Below are 19997 nucleotides of genomic sequence, written 5' to 3' on the forward strand. Positions count from 1 at the left end.
ACAAGTTTGAATCAAATTGAATTTAAAGTTTGCAGGGGTCATCTGGAAAGCACTTACAGGTTTGATCATGTGAAATGTTTCAATGACAAACAATAGTTTGCAGTTTGACTTTATTCTGGAATTGTTTAGGTGCCATCCTAGTGCTTGGTTGAGCAGTTTCTACAACACTGACCATTTTCCTTTTGACTAGATTTCCCTATAATTGTATTTACTGACTAGTAAGCTACAATAGGCTGCACAAACAGCTTTACAGTGCATACCAGCCCATTGCCAGAGAAACCGTTTTGAAAGAGGGGATGCATCAGCTGGTTTCTTGGCAACAGAAACTGGCACCAATTTGTGTAGCGAATAGCTAAGCCCGAGCACATTCCTAACAAATATGCAGGAGGTATAAATTCAGCACCCATTTCAGTTAGCTGAGCTAGCAGCTCAAATCCTTGAACACCCAGTATCAGATCAAACTAGTGTCTCACATGATCTTCATTAGTGGAGCAACTTCTTCGCTCATCTCCCCCTTCCAATCCCATGTGATAGAAATTAGATATAAAAATTCAATATGTTGCAACGGATTGTTCTATTAGCTGGTTACAGTTGAAAAGTAATCAAGAATCAATATTGCGCATAATACAATTAATTCCTGCATCCATGAGCTCCGTCAATCGGTAAATACAAAAATTTAATTCTCAGTGGAGATGGCAAGAGTTCCACAATTTGCCTTGATCTAGTGTACAAGGCCAAGGGAAATAAATCAGGGTTCCTGATCACTAGTGGCCTGTGATATGGAGAGGACAGGATCAAGCTGGGCTGTGGTTCCAACAGCGGAAATCTGCCAGCGCTGCACTGTTGAAGCTCATACTTAGCAAGATACGTTGTTTCACCAGTGCGTGAAACCATCTACCAACACGAAACACCTTCCTAAAAGTGGGGGGGGGGGGGGGGGGGAAGAGGAAGCTACATGGAAAAGAAATATGCAGACAACTGGTATTCCAAGGGTAAAAATAGTACTTGCCAACATGATTTTTAAGCCCCATTGCATGTCCAATTCCTAGTTAATTTCAAATTCAGTTTAAAATTTCAATATATAATTTTGCTGCATGGGATTCCATTCCACTGGTTATAAAAAAAATTCAAGAAATTACATACAAGACATTTTTTTCTTACCTTCTGCTCCGATGGAGACCAGCTTCACTCCTTTAGTTGCAATAAAATCCAAAGCTTTGTTGACATTATTTATTTTATGCACCCGCATTTTCCCACGCTCTGGTTTAGGTAGTCGCTCTCCTAGGGGCAAGAAAGGGTTTGTTTGTATATTTGTTTACTAAGCTTTTGCATGAAATTACGCATACACTTGGCCATAATTTTGAGAAGCCGATTTAATAGTACTTGCACTAATAAAAAAGGTACAAAGTTTCAGATCATCCGTTTGATGGATTAAATAACTAAATGACTAAGGAGTTAATTTGCATAAATATCTGAAATAACTGCAAATACTAATAGTTGGGGAAACCTCATGAAAGTCTTGCAAACTACCATCACTTCAAAAGCTACAACTTTCCCAGAAGTAGAAGCTCCATTGGTAAAGCAGGTCGTACAGAGGACAGCGAGAACCTCTGCACGACCTGCACTGAGCTAATGATCCCAACAGGAAAATTCCAGGATATTTGTACAGATTAAAAAAAACTGTTGAATATCCTCAGCTGTTCTGACTGCAGTACTCATGCAGTGTTTAGGACACTGGGTAAATGCATAAAACATTGCATTCAAGCAGATTCTAATATGTATGTTTCTATAGGAATGGGGTACTGAAGTTGCATGTTCAGCCATGAACTCATTGAATGGCGGTGCAGGCTAGAAGGGCCGAATGGCCTATTCCTGCACCTATTTTCTATGTTTCTATGTATCCTGTTTAGTTTATTCAAGCACGATTGTTGAATAGTTCTCACTGATTGTTTGGAGTGATGTCTACATAACATGGGTGGTAAAGAATCACAGGAATATAGACCAAACCAATTTTTCCTCTCCTGAAGTCATTGAGCATCTTAAAGGGCTGTGGTTACATTAATGTCAGGTAGCTATCATTACCTTCAAGTGGCTATTGTTTAAGTGCAACTGTCAAGAGACTGTGGTGGCTGATGTGCAATGGTCACCACACTTTAAAATCCACGCACAGGCATCGTCCACCCCTTCAATTGGAGTTCAGGACTGGAACATCGAGTCCTTCATTGAAGCATCTGAACTCATGTGGAAGCAAGTCATCCTCGTTCGAGGGACCGCCCATGATGAATAGACTGTCTAGTCACACTGTTAAAGGTCACCGGCATAGTCAAGGACAGGAACCCTTGCCAATATTTCCCTTGGGCGTGTGGATGTATAGCACTGTAGCACATATTGCCAACTGGCTGAGATCAAACTCAGCATAGACCAAGTACCCACTCACTCAGCGGATAAACACTCAATCATCAAAGAGCAGGCATGAAACATAGGTTCAATAAGCTCCTATGAAAAGCTGCTTTAAAAAAATTGAAAACGGTCAAAAATCCAAGAGGCAGAAAGATTTTGTATTGCACCAGAAACTCCAAGTTTGTCATTTGTTTTAACTGGATTAGGAATCACAATAGTACAGCACACAAGGAAGCCATTCGGCCCATTGAGTCGACACCAGTTCTTTCGAAGAACAATCCAGTTCGTCCCACTCCCCACCCACATTCCTGCAATTTTTTCTCCTTCAAATATTTGAATCATACTCCAGTAATGCAATGAACAGCAATATTAATCTTCCAGTTATTTAAAGGTTGAAATTAAGCAATGATAACTTGAAAATGAGGAATTATATCCCCCGATCCTAAAAAGCAAATGGATCAATCATTCCAAATCTCAAGGTGTTCCTTTTCCCTGCAGAGGATGATTTAGTGTTGTTCGCACAAAAGTAAGGTGAACTCGATAAATTTTTGAAATCTAACTGTTGAACCTTTATTTCTCTTGCTTCGGTGTTTAAAATTAGGTGAAATGTTTTAAGTGTTGCATCATTCATTTACTGACTGACTTCACTGTAACCAGAGGCAAAGCAAGCACAAATTAAATGGAATGTGGGTTAGAGCATTTATGTTTGAGACCATTAACATTAAAAGGAGTAAATAGATGTATAAATTAAAAACAATGGCATCATGTACTTAACTATATTTTAAACTTTTACCAGCCGTGTTATCTGCTGATTGAATGTTGTTTAAACAGGAAGTGCTCACATCCTTCGAACGTGGAGGAGTTACCAGGCCCAACAGCATAAACATCACATTGTAACCAACCCAGACATGATTTACTTTCAACTGTGCACATCAAGCCAATTTCCTCAGACAATCAGCCTCAGCAGTTCGAAGGCCAATGTCAGGGTCGGTCAATAATACAATGTCTTTCAACAAAAATATTCACACAGGTAGAATACAGGGGGAGGAAAAATTGTGACCATCTAATTTATTTTTTAGAAATGGTAGAGATGAGGCATTCATTAACCTTAGGTAAAAATAGACACGCTCGGTTAAAACGGGTTCTTTTAAAATGCTTGCTTTTGTCAAGCTTGTACCCTCTCACCTGAAATCACCTCCAGCAGCAGCATAAGTTTGAGTCCATCTCTGAAATCTTCTTCAATTACTTCAATCTGTGTCCCTGCCTTCCGCAAATGAGAGTTGCACCATGCTGTAAATGTCTGCAAGACAAAAACCCATATTCAGGCCAGGTCATACAGGAGACAAAATCAAGTAATCACATCTCTAATCCCCGTTCACAAAAGTAGATTATTTTCCCGTAACTAACTTGGCGGAATAGCAATGGTATTTCAGGATTTTTTTTTGCTTTTAGCGGTTCTATAATGTGGGCACCACTGGCAAGGCCTCATTTATGATCCACCTAGAGATGATGAGTCTTATTTCATCACAATTGTTCTTGCAACCAAATGGCTTGCTGAGTCAGAGGGCAGCAAGTCAGCTCCATAGTGCAAAACTAGAGTTCTGTAGGCCAGAGCATATTTGGAATGCAGGTTTCCTCAATGAGGGACACTAATGAAGTTAGGTTTTAACAACCCAGCAGCTTTCAGTCATTTTTCCTGGCGAGTTCAATTTCACAACATGCCATGTGCTACTGGAAACTCAACCCACAGAACTGCAACATATTGTTTACCATCTTCAGAACAGGGGAGAAATAGCTTCCTGGTTTATAAGCTCAAAGAGCAGGTGACTAGTTTTGGTGTCTCAAAAGCCTTTGCACCAAATATAATGGAAGTAATTTATGTCAATACACATGTACTTTTTTAAAAAACATAATACAGCACATTCATTCGGCCTAACCAATCCATGCTCCTCCCATATCTAACTCAGCATAACCCTCTATTCCCTTCTCCCTCACATGCTCATCCAGCCTCCTACAGCTATACTATTCACCTCAACCACTTCCTGTGGTAGTGAATTCCACATTCTCACCAGAGTAAAGAAGCTTTTTTTCTGAATTCACAATTTGATTTCTTGACTAACTTATATGGAGTGCCTCTAGTTTTCCTCTTCAACAAATGGAAACACTACTCGATCAAAACATTCCATATTTTAAAGACCTCTAAGTCACTACTCAGCCAGAAAGACACCCTCAGCCTGTTCATCCCTTTGCAGTTCTGGTATCGTCCTTGTAAATCTTTTTTGTACACTCGAGTGCTTCTGTATCCTTTTTATAATATTGCAACTAGAACTGTAAACCGTGTAAACTGTATTCCATGGTCCAACCAAGGTTCGATACCAGTTTATCATAACGTGTCTACTTTTATTGAAGTCATACAAGTTTTCTATTGACAGAACTGCCGCAGTACTGCAAGGGTCATCTAAACAGAACAAGGTCAGCAATCACAATAAAACAATTAGGTGCCAGTAATATGTAAAGAGTTTAAGACCCAAGAAGAGCCATTTTAAAATAAGTCAAATCTTTAGAAAGAAATCTGAAATTTGCTCAGCTGGGGCCAACATACATGAAGACTAGTTACAGACAGTGGCTGATTATTAGACAAAGCACAGTGATGCTCCAATCCACCTGGTTTCTACTGCAAACCTGAAACGAATATATCTATCCTTTCCTAATAGGGATCCGTCCAATTCTAGTTTTAAAATCGGTCATGGTAGTCTGTTCCACAATTCTATCAACTATTGTTTTTTTAAATTCCCTACAATTCTTATTTTCTTTTGACATCCTTAATTTCTAACCACATCCCCAATCCTCAAAATCTATACCCTCATATTTCTTTTATCCAAATTCTCCATACCACAGAAAAATATGACGCATTTGTACTCAAGTTCAGCAGTGCAAATGAAACTGGTTTGCAGATACTGGTGTGGAGGCACAAATCTAATTCTGAAGCAAAACAGAAAACTCTCCTCTAGGGAATCTCTCTCCGCTTGGTTCAGGTTAACTCTGACACCTATTCAGACTACATTAACGATGTGAAGCTGAACAATTTCAGGACACTGATGTAATATAAATGCATCCTTGAAGATCGGTTCGGTTCCCTCAATAAATACTGGCATTCAACATGGTGTTCATTGGGAGGGGTTGGGAAGGAGAGGCAGAGGAGCAGGAGGGTGAAAGAAAATAGATAAAAATAAAGAAATTGAGTTGAGAGAAGATGTTTAAAGAGTTGGAGAAAATTGGAGGGGCAGGAGTTTAGTGGGGAAATCCAGGGCTAATGCAGCTAAATGCTTCGTTAGAAAGAGCAGGGTGAAGAGAAGGTAGGCCAGAATTGGAGGATCAAAGCATACAGAGCCCAAGTTTCCACATGATTTGCTCCTGATTTTTTAGGAGCAACTGGTGGAGAACGGAGTATCTTAGAAATTGCAATTCTCCACATTCAAGTTTTCTGCAGTTCTAGTCATTTAGAACTGTTTCACTTTTGAACAGAATTTTTTTTCCAAAAGGGGGCGTGTCCGGCCACTGACACCTGATTTGAAAGTTTCCAGTGAAAACATACTCCAAACTAACTTAGAATGGAGCAAGAGAAGATTTTTGTAAGCCTGAAAAAAACCTTGTCGACATTAAAAAAAATCAGGCGCAGGTTACAAATTAGGCATCCGGAACGAGGTTTGGAGGGGGGGGGGCGGGGGTCATTAAATTCTACAATAAATCCTTAGTTATACTTCGACAAATAATTCCAACCTGAATAAAAATTTATAAGCAAAGAAAAGATTAAATAAAATAAACCATGTTCCTACCTATGTGAAAGTGCTTCAGGCAGGGAGAATGCTGCAGGAAGCCTCACAAGTTAAGGCATCCGTTCCTGACGGCAGGGGGGGGTGGGGGGGAAGAGACAGTGAGGGCCCGACCGACCGACGGCAGCAGCCGTTCCCGCCGGCGGGGTAAAGGCAGTGAGGGCCCGACCGAACAACAGGAGCAGCCGTTCCTGCGGGGGCGGGGGAGAAACACAGTGAGGGCCCAACCGACCGACAGCAGCAGCCGTTCCCGACGGCGGGGGGGCTGCAGGAAGCCTCAGAAGTTGAGGCAGCCATTCCCGACGGCCTTGGGGGGGGGGGGGGGGGGGGGGGGGGGGGAGAGGAGAGAGGGGAGGTCCCCTTGCCGTCAGTCGGGCCAGACAGGAAACGGCTGCCTCAACTTCTGAGGCTTCCTGCAGTATTCTCACTGCTACAAGAAGCCTCAGTGCTGATCATGGAAGGGCAATGTGCTTTTATTAAAAAATTATAAAAAATGAACAGCTGCAAAGAACTACAAAAATGGCCGAGTGCCAATGTTTCCTTCACACTGCGCGTGCGCGAACGCTCCAACGCGCACACGCGGGGTTGCCGGCAAAAAAAAAACTAATTTAAATGGTACCTGCCCCCTCCTACTTACAAAATCGGCGCGAGTGGTAGGCTCCGCCCCCTGGGCGCCGCGCCAAGCTGACATCGAGCTGCAAAGAGCTCGAGAATAGCGCGGTTTTTTTTCAGGCGTGAACAACGGGCGCCCAGCTCGGAGGGGCGCCTGTTTTGCCGCGTGTGGAAACTTGGGGCCACAGAAGGGAATGCAAGGTTGCAGATGGGTGGGGTGAGGCTGCAAGGGAATCTGAAGAATGATTCTGCAGAGATGGACCAAGCAGTCTTGATAATTGTTAGGATGCGGGATTTGAAGCTCAACTCTAGCTTAAACAGGATGCCAAGGTTTCGCAAAGCCTGGTCTGGGCTGAGCAGTTAGGGAAAGGGATGGAGATGGATGTCAACAGCAAGGAAACAGAGTTAATGGGAAAAATTATAGTTTTAGTTTTCTCTCGTCTTTACTCTAGTCCCAGGTAGGCTGCCTTCCCTCATAACTCAGCCCTCCAAGTTTAGGCAACTGATGCAACCTCACCAAGGTCCAAATACAAACTAGATTGTCATCTCCTTAGCCTTGTAGGTCACACACTAGGTTATATATCACATTTTATTTGCCCTCTACCACCATCAAATACTGAATGGGCAGTTTTAACAATCGATTAAAAATCCAGTATCTTTCCTATTTTTGTCAAGAATGTTGCCCTTGTACATGCAATTCATAAAACAATCTTTCTCTATGCAAAGGGTTCAAGTAACAGGAAAAGTAGAAGAAAGTTAAGAGTAGCAAAGTAGTAGAACTTTTTCAACCAAAAGGATAATTGAATTATGGAATCGTTTTGGGAGGGCTATAAAAGTAGGAAGAGTGCATTTCTGGAGAGAGACAGAGGGACATTATGGAGACAGGCAGATGGGGTTGACCCATGAAAAGGAGCTGGCTTGTTTGGCCTAATGGGCTTTCCAGTTACTAAGTTTTCATTCTCCAACACCTCATATTTTACAAATGGGTCAGCAAAGCGCATATATTTGAATTTTTAAACACTGAACAGAAATATAATTGTAGTACCACAATTACATTTTATCCACTTACATTTTAGGAATTCAGAAAGAAACTATGATACCATAAATCTTGTATACAATATAAATATTTCCACCTCAATAGCTTTTTACCATCGTTGCCACTTAACTATAGGCTACCAGTGTCAAATACAGAAAGGCACTATTGAAACATGAAAAAACCCATTTAACTAGGGGACTGCAGATTTGTACAACTTTCCACTTCGGTCGATGACTTTTGGAAACTTAGTTTTAATCCTACAGTCTCTGTACCACAGTGCTACTGAGGTTGATTATTTTTGGCTAGAGTTGCAGACTGGAGTCTAGAAGAACTGTGTTTTTACTTATTACTGTAACCTCAGGTCAGTACCAATCACAGACCATCGACAGCACATAATTACTATCTTTCAGTTTTATGAACTGCACAGCTGTATGGTACAACTGTTAATCAGGATTATACACAATAGGCGATTACCAATATCTCCTGCCAGTATCCTTGAATAGTCTCAATAATTGATAAAACACAAGTAAAAATGAGGATACAAAGCTCATTGATTATAACTAGAAGTGTTTAACAGATTTTGAATAGGTACACCTTTGATCTGAAAGAGCAACCCATTACTGTCAATACATCACCGAGAGAATTAATACAGACAAAAAAGCCAATAACTCCCTGGTATCTACCACCCAACTTCCAGGATACAGAAATAAAAACTTCATACCACTAGCCAACATGGATGATCATCTTTTAATCAGCTGGTCCATTATCTTGCTCCAAGTATATGCCCTGCTCCAGACAATTTCATTTGTCAGTGCACATTACCTGGCACTCAACCAATTGAGCAAACCCACCACTTTGAACCAGCTGGCATAATGCCAGTTGACAATCATATCAATATGGCCTCACTAACAGTTGCCATATCGTTGGCAAGGGCAGAAGACTTCTAATGCCACTTATTGATGCTGTGCAATTGCAGCAATTCTGACCATCTGACGATATTTAAAAATGTAACCCAAACTCTCAAAGTAAAAGCAACAATTTGCATTTATATAGCAGTAACATAATAAAATGGCCCAATGCACATCTCAGAGATAAGAAAGTACCCAAGAAGATTTAATAAAGGTGACCAAAGCATGGTTGAAAAGCTAAGTTTTGAGGTGGCTTTTAAGTTGAGAGGAGATAGCAAGATGGAGTTTGGAGACAGATAGATGCTTTGTCAAGAGCTGAAGGCTGTGCTACCAATGGGTGAAGTGGTGTGAGGGGATGCAATAGAAGCCAAAACTGAAAGAGCAGAGGGCATAGACTGGCTCAAATAACAAATGGAGGTTGCAAAGACAGTGGAAGACTTGTAAATAAGGATGATGGATTGTGAATTCAATGCATGAGGTTTGGGAGCAGTAGAGGACAGGTGATCAGGGCAGAATTTGTGGCATAAAGCCAGCTTTTAAAAAAATACCAAATACACCAACATTAAAAGGATCGCAGGCTATTCGGTTTGCAATGAAGTTTCTATAAAAAAGCACAATTACTATTGTAGCCGAGTCCTAGATAGATCAAGCTGAAAAATGCTACAGAACAGTTAATCGAAACAGTAGTAACTTGTGACACCCTCAACAGGAAAGACATCTGGTTAGGAAACTGTATTTGCCAGCAACTTCCTGAAGAATTTGATTTTTTTTTAAATAAATAGTTGAGTCAATAAATTGAGTTCCAACATCACTAACTACCCACTTGTGAAAATTCCATCAGACACCAGGCTGCATACTAAATTTTTATACTTGGGTTCTGGTGTCATAGAAATTGTACACAGTGAATAGCAGAGTCACAGATCACGAAGTTCACAATTTCAATACCGGGTTAGTTGCTCGCAATCAAAGTAGTGCAAGAAAAACAATTAGCCTCAGTACCCCCAGATTACAGGAAGGAGAAATAGGGTCAATGTTCCCCTCTTGATCAATAGCCAGCAACCACTGCTGAAAGTGCAAATGTGGATATACAGTAGAGAACAGATTTAGACTCAACTACAATGACTTCACTGATTCAATATATTCTAGACATTCACTGCCCAGAATTCCCACTTGCGCAACATACCAAAGGGAATCTAGTGTTCAAACAAATCCCAGCAAGCGCCTCCATGTGAGGGGGGCAGAACAGAAAGTTAACAGGAAGAGAAAAAGTAAAGTAGGAGAGAGGAGATAAATCAAGTAGCATCAGTAGGAGACACCAACCTACCTTGGATTTTTTAAAAAGCTACTTTCAAAACTGTCTGGGGGAAGAAAACTAGACAATCTTTTTGCTATTATACAATATTCTAAATGAGACGAGACATGAGATTTGAAAAGTACAAACTTTGGGCTGCATCAGCCCTGGAGTTGGAAATGACATCATCTTTCCTACTCTTTTGCAAACTTATATGAAAATCCACATCATTGTGAAATTGTACCACACAAGGTCTGTACCAGAGGTGAGGAACTGAAAAATAGATTAGTTAACCATATCCATTCTAAGAGATTGAGGATGAGGAGGCTTAATGTACTGCATGAGACACACACATAATTGGTGACTTTTGGCCCAAAGTTGCCCAGGAGTTGTTTCATTTTTTTGGGGGGCAACTTGATTTTTTTGGAATATCTTAAAAATCCCTATTTTGCACATTCAATTTGCACCAGTGTAAGTGAGTTAGTTAGGATTTTGAGTTTAGTTTTGGATTTTTCCCCCAAAAGGGGGCGTTACCAGCCACCTGCGACCATTTTGGCCACTTTCGACAGCTAATAGTTACTCCAAACTAACTTAGGCCAGCGTATGTGGCCACTTGTGGCCGCACAGAAAACCCTTGGAGAGTTAAGAAATCAGCGCAGGTAGGTACTAATGACTTGACTAAAGAATGTGAATAGTATCAAACAGCTATACAGGACATCATATGACAAACTTCGCAAAGTTAATTTACTATACAGAGGCATTCATGGAAACTTAAACTACAAAGAGACAAAACATATTTACATAATTTTTTCAAAATATCCAAATAAAAAAAATAGAAGTACCTGCTCGTAATTCTTATGTAGGAAAGTATTTATCAACAGGGTTAAGGAAAGTCTTGAGTAAGCTCATTAAAATTACTGGCTACACAGTTATCAACCACCTCCCCCCATCCCCCCCCACCCCAATCAAATTTTTGAGATAGATTTCAAAATAGACAATTCTACCTGAACCTTTGCATGACAATGTCCTCAAGTTGTGTGTAGAATATTGACAAAGTGGCAATAATGCAGGCAGCCAAAAGAACCAAGTGCTTTAGAAGGCAGCAGGCTTCTCTCGTTACTGTGCAGCAGGCCACTCGGCCCAGGATAGGCGTGGGGCGCATCGGGTCTCACACTGCAGCATGCATCGGCAGGAGCCATTGCGCATGTGCGAACGCTCGAATGCGCATGCGCAGCGCTGCCGGTACTCTTTCACTAGCTCCGCCCCCTAGCTCCGCCCCCCAATCCACTGGCCGCGCCAAGCCCCGGGAGAGTCAAGAGCGGCTAGAATCCAGGGAGATTTTTTTGCCGCCGGTTTCAGCCTACGAAGTCAGCGTATCTCTAGTGCGCCGAAAAAACAGGTGGGCTAAATTTGGGCCCATTGTAGCAGGTTCAGTGCCATGTGTGGGACAGAAAGCAGACACAAGAAATGTAACCAGAATGGTGGGGAAAGTAGATGTGGAGTTAACAGATGAAAATTTTTTAAACCAGATAGGATGATAGTTAACAGTCCATAGAAAGGGTCAAGGGGAAGCAACTGGATGGATTCTCAGTTTTGGAGACAAAGAAATCCATGAACTTACTTATCTGGCAACAGATGTGAGGATTGAGGGTGGGAGCAGTATTTAAGGAATGTGGAATTGCTCTTGCCTTCTAGGATCATCTGGCAATGGAGGGGAAACAGCAAAATATTTTTAGGGAAGTCAAGACCAGTGTTCCCTGTAAGGTGCATGGCCGCACACTGTTCCAGGCAATCCGCGCAGCTAGCTTGCTGGCATTTCAATGTAAAAACCGTGCATGCACAGTATTTTTAGTGGCCTGCACAGGGCCACAGGGAACGTAGGTCACAACAGATCTGGCAGTGGACAACCAGAATAAAGCACCATCTGAGCCTCAGCCTGCAGCCTTTGGATTTGAGGATGTGAAGGTGGGCGTTATTCCATTAGAGGTGTAAAATGGTAGAATGTGAAGGATCTGCTGATGATGCAGGCGGGCAGACAAATGTTGAGTAGGTCAATGGAGGCAGCAATCTCATGGTGGGTCGAGGACCAGAGAAAGGGGATTTAGGACTACATTGGAGGGAGCTGGAAGGCAAGTTGTTTTTTTGCCGAGTGGAGCTTATGGTAGTGGGCTTGGGGTCAAACATGAGTTTGCAAATAACAAGAAACAAGGAAGTAGTTAGAAATGACCTATTCAGTATGTAGATCCCAGATGTGGTGAGGCCTTGTTACAGGGGACAAGGAAACACTTTTCACTCAGGATTCCTTTTTCAGATTTTTTACAAGCTTCTCTTCCTCTTCTACTTCAAAGTTATAGCCAGGAATTTTTTGGTGGCTGGGACGGAATTAAAGGCGAAAGCAGAAGAGTTAGAAGTGCAATAAGTAACAATTTAGAGATTAACAATTAACTGAACCAATACAGTGAGAACATGAACTAATTGCAAGTTCAATGAGTTTAAAATGAACTTTCTTCTGTAGCTCAAATTCAATTGCAAAGGACACCATCCAAGAACCTAAGTGCCTCCAAACATAACCCTCACCCTTTAAAGCACGTTCATTAAGTTATCAAACCTCTTTATGCAGTTGCATTCAATCAATGGGAGTTACACAAAGCAATTTCTCTAAATTGTGCAAAGATAGGTATTCATTTGCAAATTAATCCTTACAAAGCACAACCACTATCAACTCAGAACAACCAAACGAGAATGCCATTGTTAACAGAAAAGGATAGCAAATTCTCAATAAGTCATTTACTTTAAATTCACAGACAGCTAGTGGGATCACAGATTTGCTTATTTCATCTACGCTTTGACAGACTGTTCGGCTTCCACTCTTGACAATCAAAACAGCCATAGCATTCTTGGATACTGAGATCATACATTTAGTTCCTATGAGTATCCATCATAGCATACGTGTGCTTTTACACAACCACACCTTGAAGCGCAGTCTCCAGGAGCCAGAAATCTAGCACAGATATTCTGTATTTCTTGATTAGATGTTTATTATGTCAGATCATATGACAATTAAAACATTTCCACCACGGCAATAATCCAAGCTTTTGCCACATCAGTAGTCACTCACATTGTCCTCGGATACTTCAGTCACATAGGGTACAAAGAGCTTTTGACAGAAAGCAATGGTAATGCACCAGTAAAGATATTGGAGTCAAGTATTTTTACCATTTCACTAGCCATTTCCAGGTACATAATAGGAGCAAGAGTAGGCCATACGGTCCCTCGAGCCTACTCCGCATGATCAAGATACAGGTTTGATTAAGTGGGCAAAACTATGGTAAATGGAGTTCAGTGTGGGCAAGTGTGAAGTCGTCCATTTGGATCAAAGAAAGTTAAATCAGGGTATTTTCTAGTGGTGAGAAACTAGGAATGGTGGAGGAACTTGGGGAGTCCAAATACACAAATTATAAGCCAGTAGACAGGTACAAAAAAGCTGGAATACAAAGGGGGAGGAAGTTATGCTTCAGTTGTAGACAGTCTTGGTCAGAGCTCAGCTTGAGTACTACGTACAATTTTGGGCATCACACTTCAGGAAGGATACATTGAGGGTATGCAGTGCAGATTTACTAGGGCTCAGGATTAAATTATGAGATCAAGATGCATAAACTTGGCTGTTTATTCCCTTAAGTATAGGAGGTTTAGGGTGATCAGATTGAGATGTTTATCAAATTCTTTAATCAGTATCAGAGTATTTACAAAGAAACCACTTCCTTTGCTAAGGAATCAAGAATAAGTGAACATAATCTTAAAATTAGAGCTAGGCCATTCAGGAATTAAATCAGGAAGTATTGTTTCACACAAAGGGTAGTAGAAATTTGGAACTCTTAAAAGACTGTTAATGTTAGGACAGTTGGAGCTTTCAAGACAGAGGTAGAGTTTGTTAGGCAAGGGTATCAAAAGATATGGAGCAAAGGCAGGAAAATGAAGTTGAAGTTCAGATCAGCCATGATCTAATCAAACAGCTTTCTTCTGATCCTAATGGATAAAGAAGCATGTTAGAGACATAATTTTCAAAATCCAGGAACTAGTTACATCAGTAGCCACCCATCAGAGCAACCAATTTTGAGCATTTGTATAGCATAGCTGAATGTAAACTTATCAATTGTCCACAGATGTAAAATTACCAAGTGAATTGGGCAAAAGTGTAGCTTTTCATCTATACCTGTACAATGGGCATCCCAGAAATCAGGAGTTTACATTTAACTAATGGTCAGTGGAAAAGAGCATTGTATTGTATGGCACTAAGGCAGAGCGAGCCGGAAGGTCCAAGCTTTGTCAGTGTTCAGCCAGAGTAGTAGGAATGCTAGTATTGGCATCAGGTGTCCCTAGACTTAGGAGTAACATTTCTATCCAGTGACCCACATGAGGCTGTTGGGCAAGAACAGGATTGGATTTAGTTGCAATTGTCTCTTTTCCTCGCCAAACCTTCCAGGGGGTGGGGGGAGGGTAGGTAAATAGGGATGGAGGAAGAGAGAAAAGGCAGTCAAACACTCATTGTCCAGGCTCTCTCATTAAAAGGACCTGTAGTCTATGTAGAGGACCAGAGGCCGGATAATTTACAAATATAAATACAAATTTATCTTGAGCCAGTTATTTTCCTTCAGTTTCACTACATGACAGGAAAACAGCAGCAGTGAATAAATAACGACTGAGCATATGGAGTAATTCAGGCACCATATGCAGCATTAAACATTGTAATTAACACTTAAGACAAATATTGCATTCACAATCCATGCTTAAATTTGTTAAAAATGGGTATGAAAATAATGATCCTGTCTGCTATACAAACTTCACTACCATTCCAGGGATGCACCCATTTCTCACTTATGCTGACCTTTAGTAGTAGTCATATACTGTATTAAGAGATCAGTAATTTTGCCTTTAAGCTGAGATGCGAGAAAAACAACTTTTCTCACAGCAGTCCAAAGGGCACTTGTACATTAAAAATCACTTTGTAAAACATTATTGGCCACAAGCCAGTGTCCATTGTTAATTGGAAGCCCCAAGATTTGGCTATCCAAACTACTGTGTCTAGTCCAAACCCAGCAGGTTACTCCTTATTAAAGCCAAAGGTATTAATAAATGGCAACTGCATCGGTCACTTTAAAAGCAGCAGCACTATCAAATAAAGCAAACACTTCTGAAGAATTCAGTAGTTTTCTGCTTTAGTTCGCGTAGGTCAAGTTGTAATTTGTTAATATGAAGTAGATTAATGGGGAAGGGAGGGTCCAACTGGGACCAGGAATGTCAGCGCAGTTCAAGCTCATAGTATACATTTAATTTAGTATCTATAGTCATCAATGGTTGTCTCAGGGATGGTCGGCATAAAATAGAGCTATTATGCATGACGTCCAAACTTTTGATCACAATTTTTCCTCTCAGGACTCAAACTAAACTATTCATTTTAGTCTGTGTAGCTCTGCATGGAAAAAATTTGTTGTAGGGTTTCACACCTTATAGCTGCAAAGTAAGCCCAGAATGATAATGAAAGATCCTAAGCCTCAGGTTACTAGAAATTATATTCTAACTATTAGACAGCTTGTACTGAGTGTTCCAATATTCATAGAAAGTAAATTGCAGGAGTTCCAAAATGCAACTGCAAGAATAAACCTCAAAATGACCACGGCTTATAATGGGGAACAACCTAAATCCCAAATAAGCAAGTGTGACTAAGAAATTCCATTGCAGTTCCCCATAATACTACACAAATGTCTCCTTGCGCTACCAGTTTCCTCTGCACATCATTCATCCATGCAATTTTGGCTCCCATTGTCATGCAGATTTCCCCCCCTTCCCTGCCTCTGTACTTGCTTAAAATCGGTTTATATCTATTAACTTTTTCCAGTTCTGAAGATCGATCGACCTGAAACATTAACTTTTTCTCTCCACCAACCTACTGAGTACTTCCAGCATTTTGTGTTTTATCTCATGTAGATTCCTGCACTTTTCATCCAACAGACAAAATATAATCACATACCAAACAATTCAAACTAGATTTCAACAGCAGCCGATATGAAAAAAAAAGAAATTTCTAGTAAAGTGGATGGACCTTTCTGGTCTACATGAATCAACAGAATTTAAGATAAAACACCTTCAAAGATCGATAGATTTGAATATTAAGGGAATCGGGAGATATGGAGATAATGCAGGAAAATGAAGTTAAGGTCGAAAATCAGCCATGATCGTATTAAATGGCAGAGCAGGCTCGAAGGACCGTATGGCCTACTCCTGCTCCCATTTCTTATGCTATGTTCAACAGCAAAGCCGCCATTCATCATTTAGAAAATAGGAGTTCTTCCCAACTCTAGGATTGAAAACAGCCCACCCAGTATCACTGACCAGATGCTTTTATGGAGAAATGCAGCCTAATACTTCAGACTTTATATTGGCGAGACAACTTGTCAGGCAACGGTTTCTATCACTCAATCATGGATTTAAGAGAAAATGTTGAAGATTTACATAAATCCTTCAGTTCACAAAAAAAGGTCAATTTGTTCAAAAGTTAATCTTTTCATGCTCCACGGAGATCTATTGGTCAATGTATTTGAACCAACCAATTATTGTACCAGATAACCATGGATCATTTGAAGGGATATGATATAATTCACAAGGAAAAATTCTCCTAGTTGGGAATTCAGCAGTCAACTTAAAATGGTCACGAAGAAAGTGAAGAGAGGGGTTGGAGAAATGTATTTATGCATGGAGTATTTATGCATGGTTACAACTTGAAATGTTTTGCCACAAGGAGTGGTTGAGTTAGAGATCTTGAATCTTGTAGATAGGCATTTGAGTAGAGGATGATATAGGGCTGTAGGGACAGAGCAGGGCAGGAGGATGAATTCTAGCAAAGAGCCAGCAAATTGAGCCAACTCTGCTGAAAACGTCTACAATTCTGAGAAACTAGACTTCAGATCAGAATTGTGCACATTATGCATAAAGTATATCTAGAGTGTGCTAATCAATGTCATTTGCATTAGCAAACCAAAATATTGAAAGGGGAAAATGAAATAATCCTAAAATACAGAAATTATGTTCTTCCATTGGTTAAATTTCTTCTTGTATACTACAATATGCAAGACCTAATTTGAACATCCAGAGATTACTGTTTGCAATCACCCATGTGTGCCCATTATTCATTTAATTGATGGAAAGTTTAATAGGTATTCAGAAATATATAATTAAAACAAAAAGGTGCTCTGAAGGAATTTTAAAAAAGTGATCTGCATTACTGGTAGAGGGAGGGAGAAACAGTAGGGAAGAAAGGAAGGCACTTTGCTTCCTATTTCCAGTTACTGGATCAGTAGCTTTCTGTGCTGCATATTTTAATGTTGGATCAATAAACTACAATAACCAGTAGCTCCACTAGTGCACATTATTGTTTAATTAGGATACTTCAAAATCGAGCCAGTTACTTTTCTGGACCACTTAGAGACCAATGATTTTAGGCATTCAAATTATGTGCTTGGCATCCCTCACTCAATTTACACACAACCTGGATAAGTTAAACATGCACTATTAATGTGTTGCTTGTGCCCAGGTTCAGCCCCTCCATCATTACTGATCATATTGCTTCAGACATTTAGCAATAGATGGCATTTTGCCCTTTTTCCCCCCCAAACTTAAATCAGCTAAATTAAGTGATTCAAACACTGGGACACCACCAAAATGGCAAATTTCTGGGGTGGGGGGGGGGGGGGGGGTGAGGGGGGAGGGGAAAGGGGGCAGCTGAAATACAAAATCTAAAAATGTTTAAGTGTGAACAGCATTTCAGATCAGTGCATTAATAGGCCCCATATTTATATTCAAAAGTTCTAGACCAACAGTGCCTGGGGTTTTCAGAGGAGTTTATTCCACCAACAGACCAGCCCTGACTTCAAACTCACCTACTCAAAGTTCAATTTCATTTGTGCACCTTTTCCTTCCAATGCGATTTGGAAATTGCCAACCTCTTGTGCCCCAGCAGCTCAGGGAAAAAAGCACCCAGCATCGTCCCTCCATATAACTTCCTGGCCACCACATCTGATAGGCTGTATATAAATGCAAGTCTTTGTCTTCCACTTTTCTCCTGCCTCCATAAAGTTTACTACCTTCCCTACCCAGTTCTTTCTTTACTTGCGTAAGCAGGTTGACTGTATGCACAAAGTATGTGCACTTCCTGACAAGTATTTGTACAACATAAATACCTAGTTTTGGTAGATAACAGATTTGATCTTGAGTGAACTATTTATTACACAGCAGTGTCTACCACCCAGTATCAATGTCTACCCACATTCTTATTCAACCTATAAAGGATGGGGTGGGCAGGGTGCTCATTTTCAATAATCCTCCTCCTATATTGTATCATAACATAATCAAAGATTTAAGATGAAAAAACCCAAGTATTGAGTCACCTTTTAGCAACATGATTTCACAGCTGACTCAGCTTCAGCTATGCAGATAACCACGCTCTGCCCAACAGCCACTCCCAGGTAATGCTTCAAGGAGATTGCCTTAAAAGGTTACGCTGCTCAGCTGCAAAGCTAAGCATTACATAATATAGGTGTGGCATACCAGAAGTAGCTCCTGTAACAGCCATCATTTTTTTTGCATGACATTTACTAGCCTGGTGGCTTGATCATAAATAGTGAAGCTGCTTGTACATTTAAAATAATTTTAATTGCAAAAGCCTACAGTGCTGACTTCTTATATTGTACAGGATGAAGGTAATCCAATATAGTTATTTAAAAAGGCATCTCAAAAGTTTCAAACCCACATTCACGCCGATTGGTGCATCAGCCATGTATCTAGTACTAGTAAGATTGCAAACTCATTCCATGAGTATTATAAATCAATTTAAACATGCACCACAGTTCCATCTGCAAAGCAGATTAGAAGATCCTACTGGTGTCAAGTCAAGGTGAATCCAAGTTATCTACTTTACAAGGAGCATTGCTGTACTTAATGCAGCAAACCAGGAATCTGTCTACATACTTGGAAGTTAAAAATATGCACTAAAACTATAGCTATAGATTAGTTTTACAAGTCATTTTTGGGTGGTCAATTTTCTAAGTTACCAGTAAAAACTACTGTAACAAGAAGCAATGTCTCAGTGATTGGAAATTACTGGGAATAATTGCACTGCAGTAAAGGTAGATTCCTCAATCCATGCACAAGTCAAACAAATAACAGTTCTCCATTTTGAACTTGTCTTGGGAGAATTCTAAAATTGTGGCATTTGGAAAACTGTAGCAGGACTACTTGATTACAGCTTATCAAATAGTTGTAAATAACTTTTAAAATGAGTTTGTTACAGAAGCATCAGACGCGATCTGAAAATTCAATGTAAATCCTGCCCAATTAACCACTAAGCTTTCCTGCTTGAAATCAATCCTACAAAAACTATAAAGCCAGTATCAAGTCTCCATGAATCCAATTAAAAGGTCTGTGCATGCATTCTAGCAAGATTTCCCTCAATCCCAAGACTGAGGGAGTAGATGGAAAAAGCCATTATATAGATGAAGAATGACTATCCAGACTCGTACCTAGGTGTAATTGTGTTTTGGTAATAGTTAAGAGTCAAGCATTAAATGACAAAAATATCAAGACATGCAAACCAGTTAAGAGGGGAGAGAAAAAAAAAATCAGGCTTTAAAAAAAAACTAATCAAAATGCCTTTATTTTAATCTGCTTAAATCACCTGTAGTCATGAATTACTTTTTTTTTTAAAATCAGTGGCCCAAGTAAAACTTAAACCATGTGTGTAAAAATAGGAAAATACAACACATGTCCAGAAACATTTCTCGGGCAGTGGTAGACCTGGCTGGATTTTGGCTGCAACTAGATTTCCTTGCAACAAAATGAACAGCTGTAGACAGACTCTCCACTAA

General features: G+C 40.3%; 1 protein-coding gene across 5 annotated transcripts in view; it reads right to left on the reverse strand.

Moving 5' to 3' along the window:
* Positions 1–19997, reverse strand: part of LOC139239126 (alpha-actinin-1-like) — a 102731-nt gene that overhangs the window by 48881 nt on the left and 33853 nt on the right. For all 5 annotated transcript variants that reach the window (XM_070867673.1, XM_070867671.1, XM_070867672.1 and 2 more), the window contains exons 2-3: positions 3586–3700; positions 1162–1281 (exon numbers count right to left, since the gene is read on the reverse strand). In XM_070867673.1, the coding sequence (XP_070723774.1) occupies positions 1162–1281; positions 3586–3700 (235 nt within the window). The remainder of the gene's footprint in view (positions 1–1161; positions 1282–3585; positions 3701–19997) is intronic.

The sequence above is a fragment of the Pristiophorus japonicus genome, chromosome 26 (assembly GCF_044704955.1).
Source record: "Pristiophorus japonicus isolate sPriJap1 chromosome 26, sPriJap1.hap1, whole genome shotgun sequence".
NCBI classification, from domain to species: domain Eukaryota; kingdom Metazoa; phylum Chordata; class Chondrichthyes; family Pristiophoridae; genus Pristiophorus; species Pristiophorus japonicus.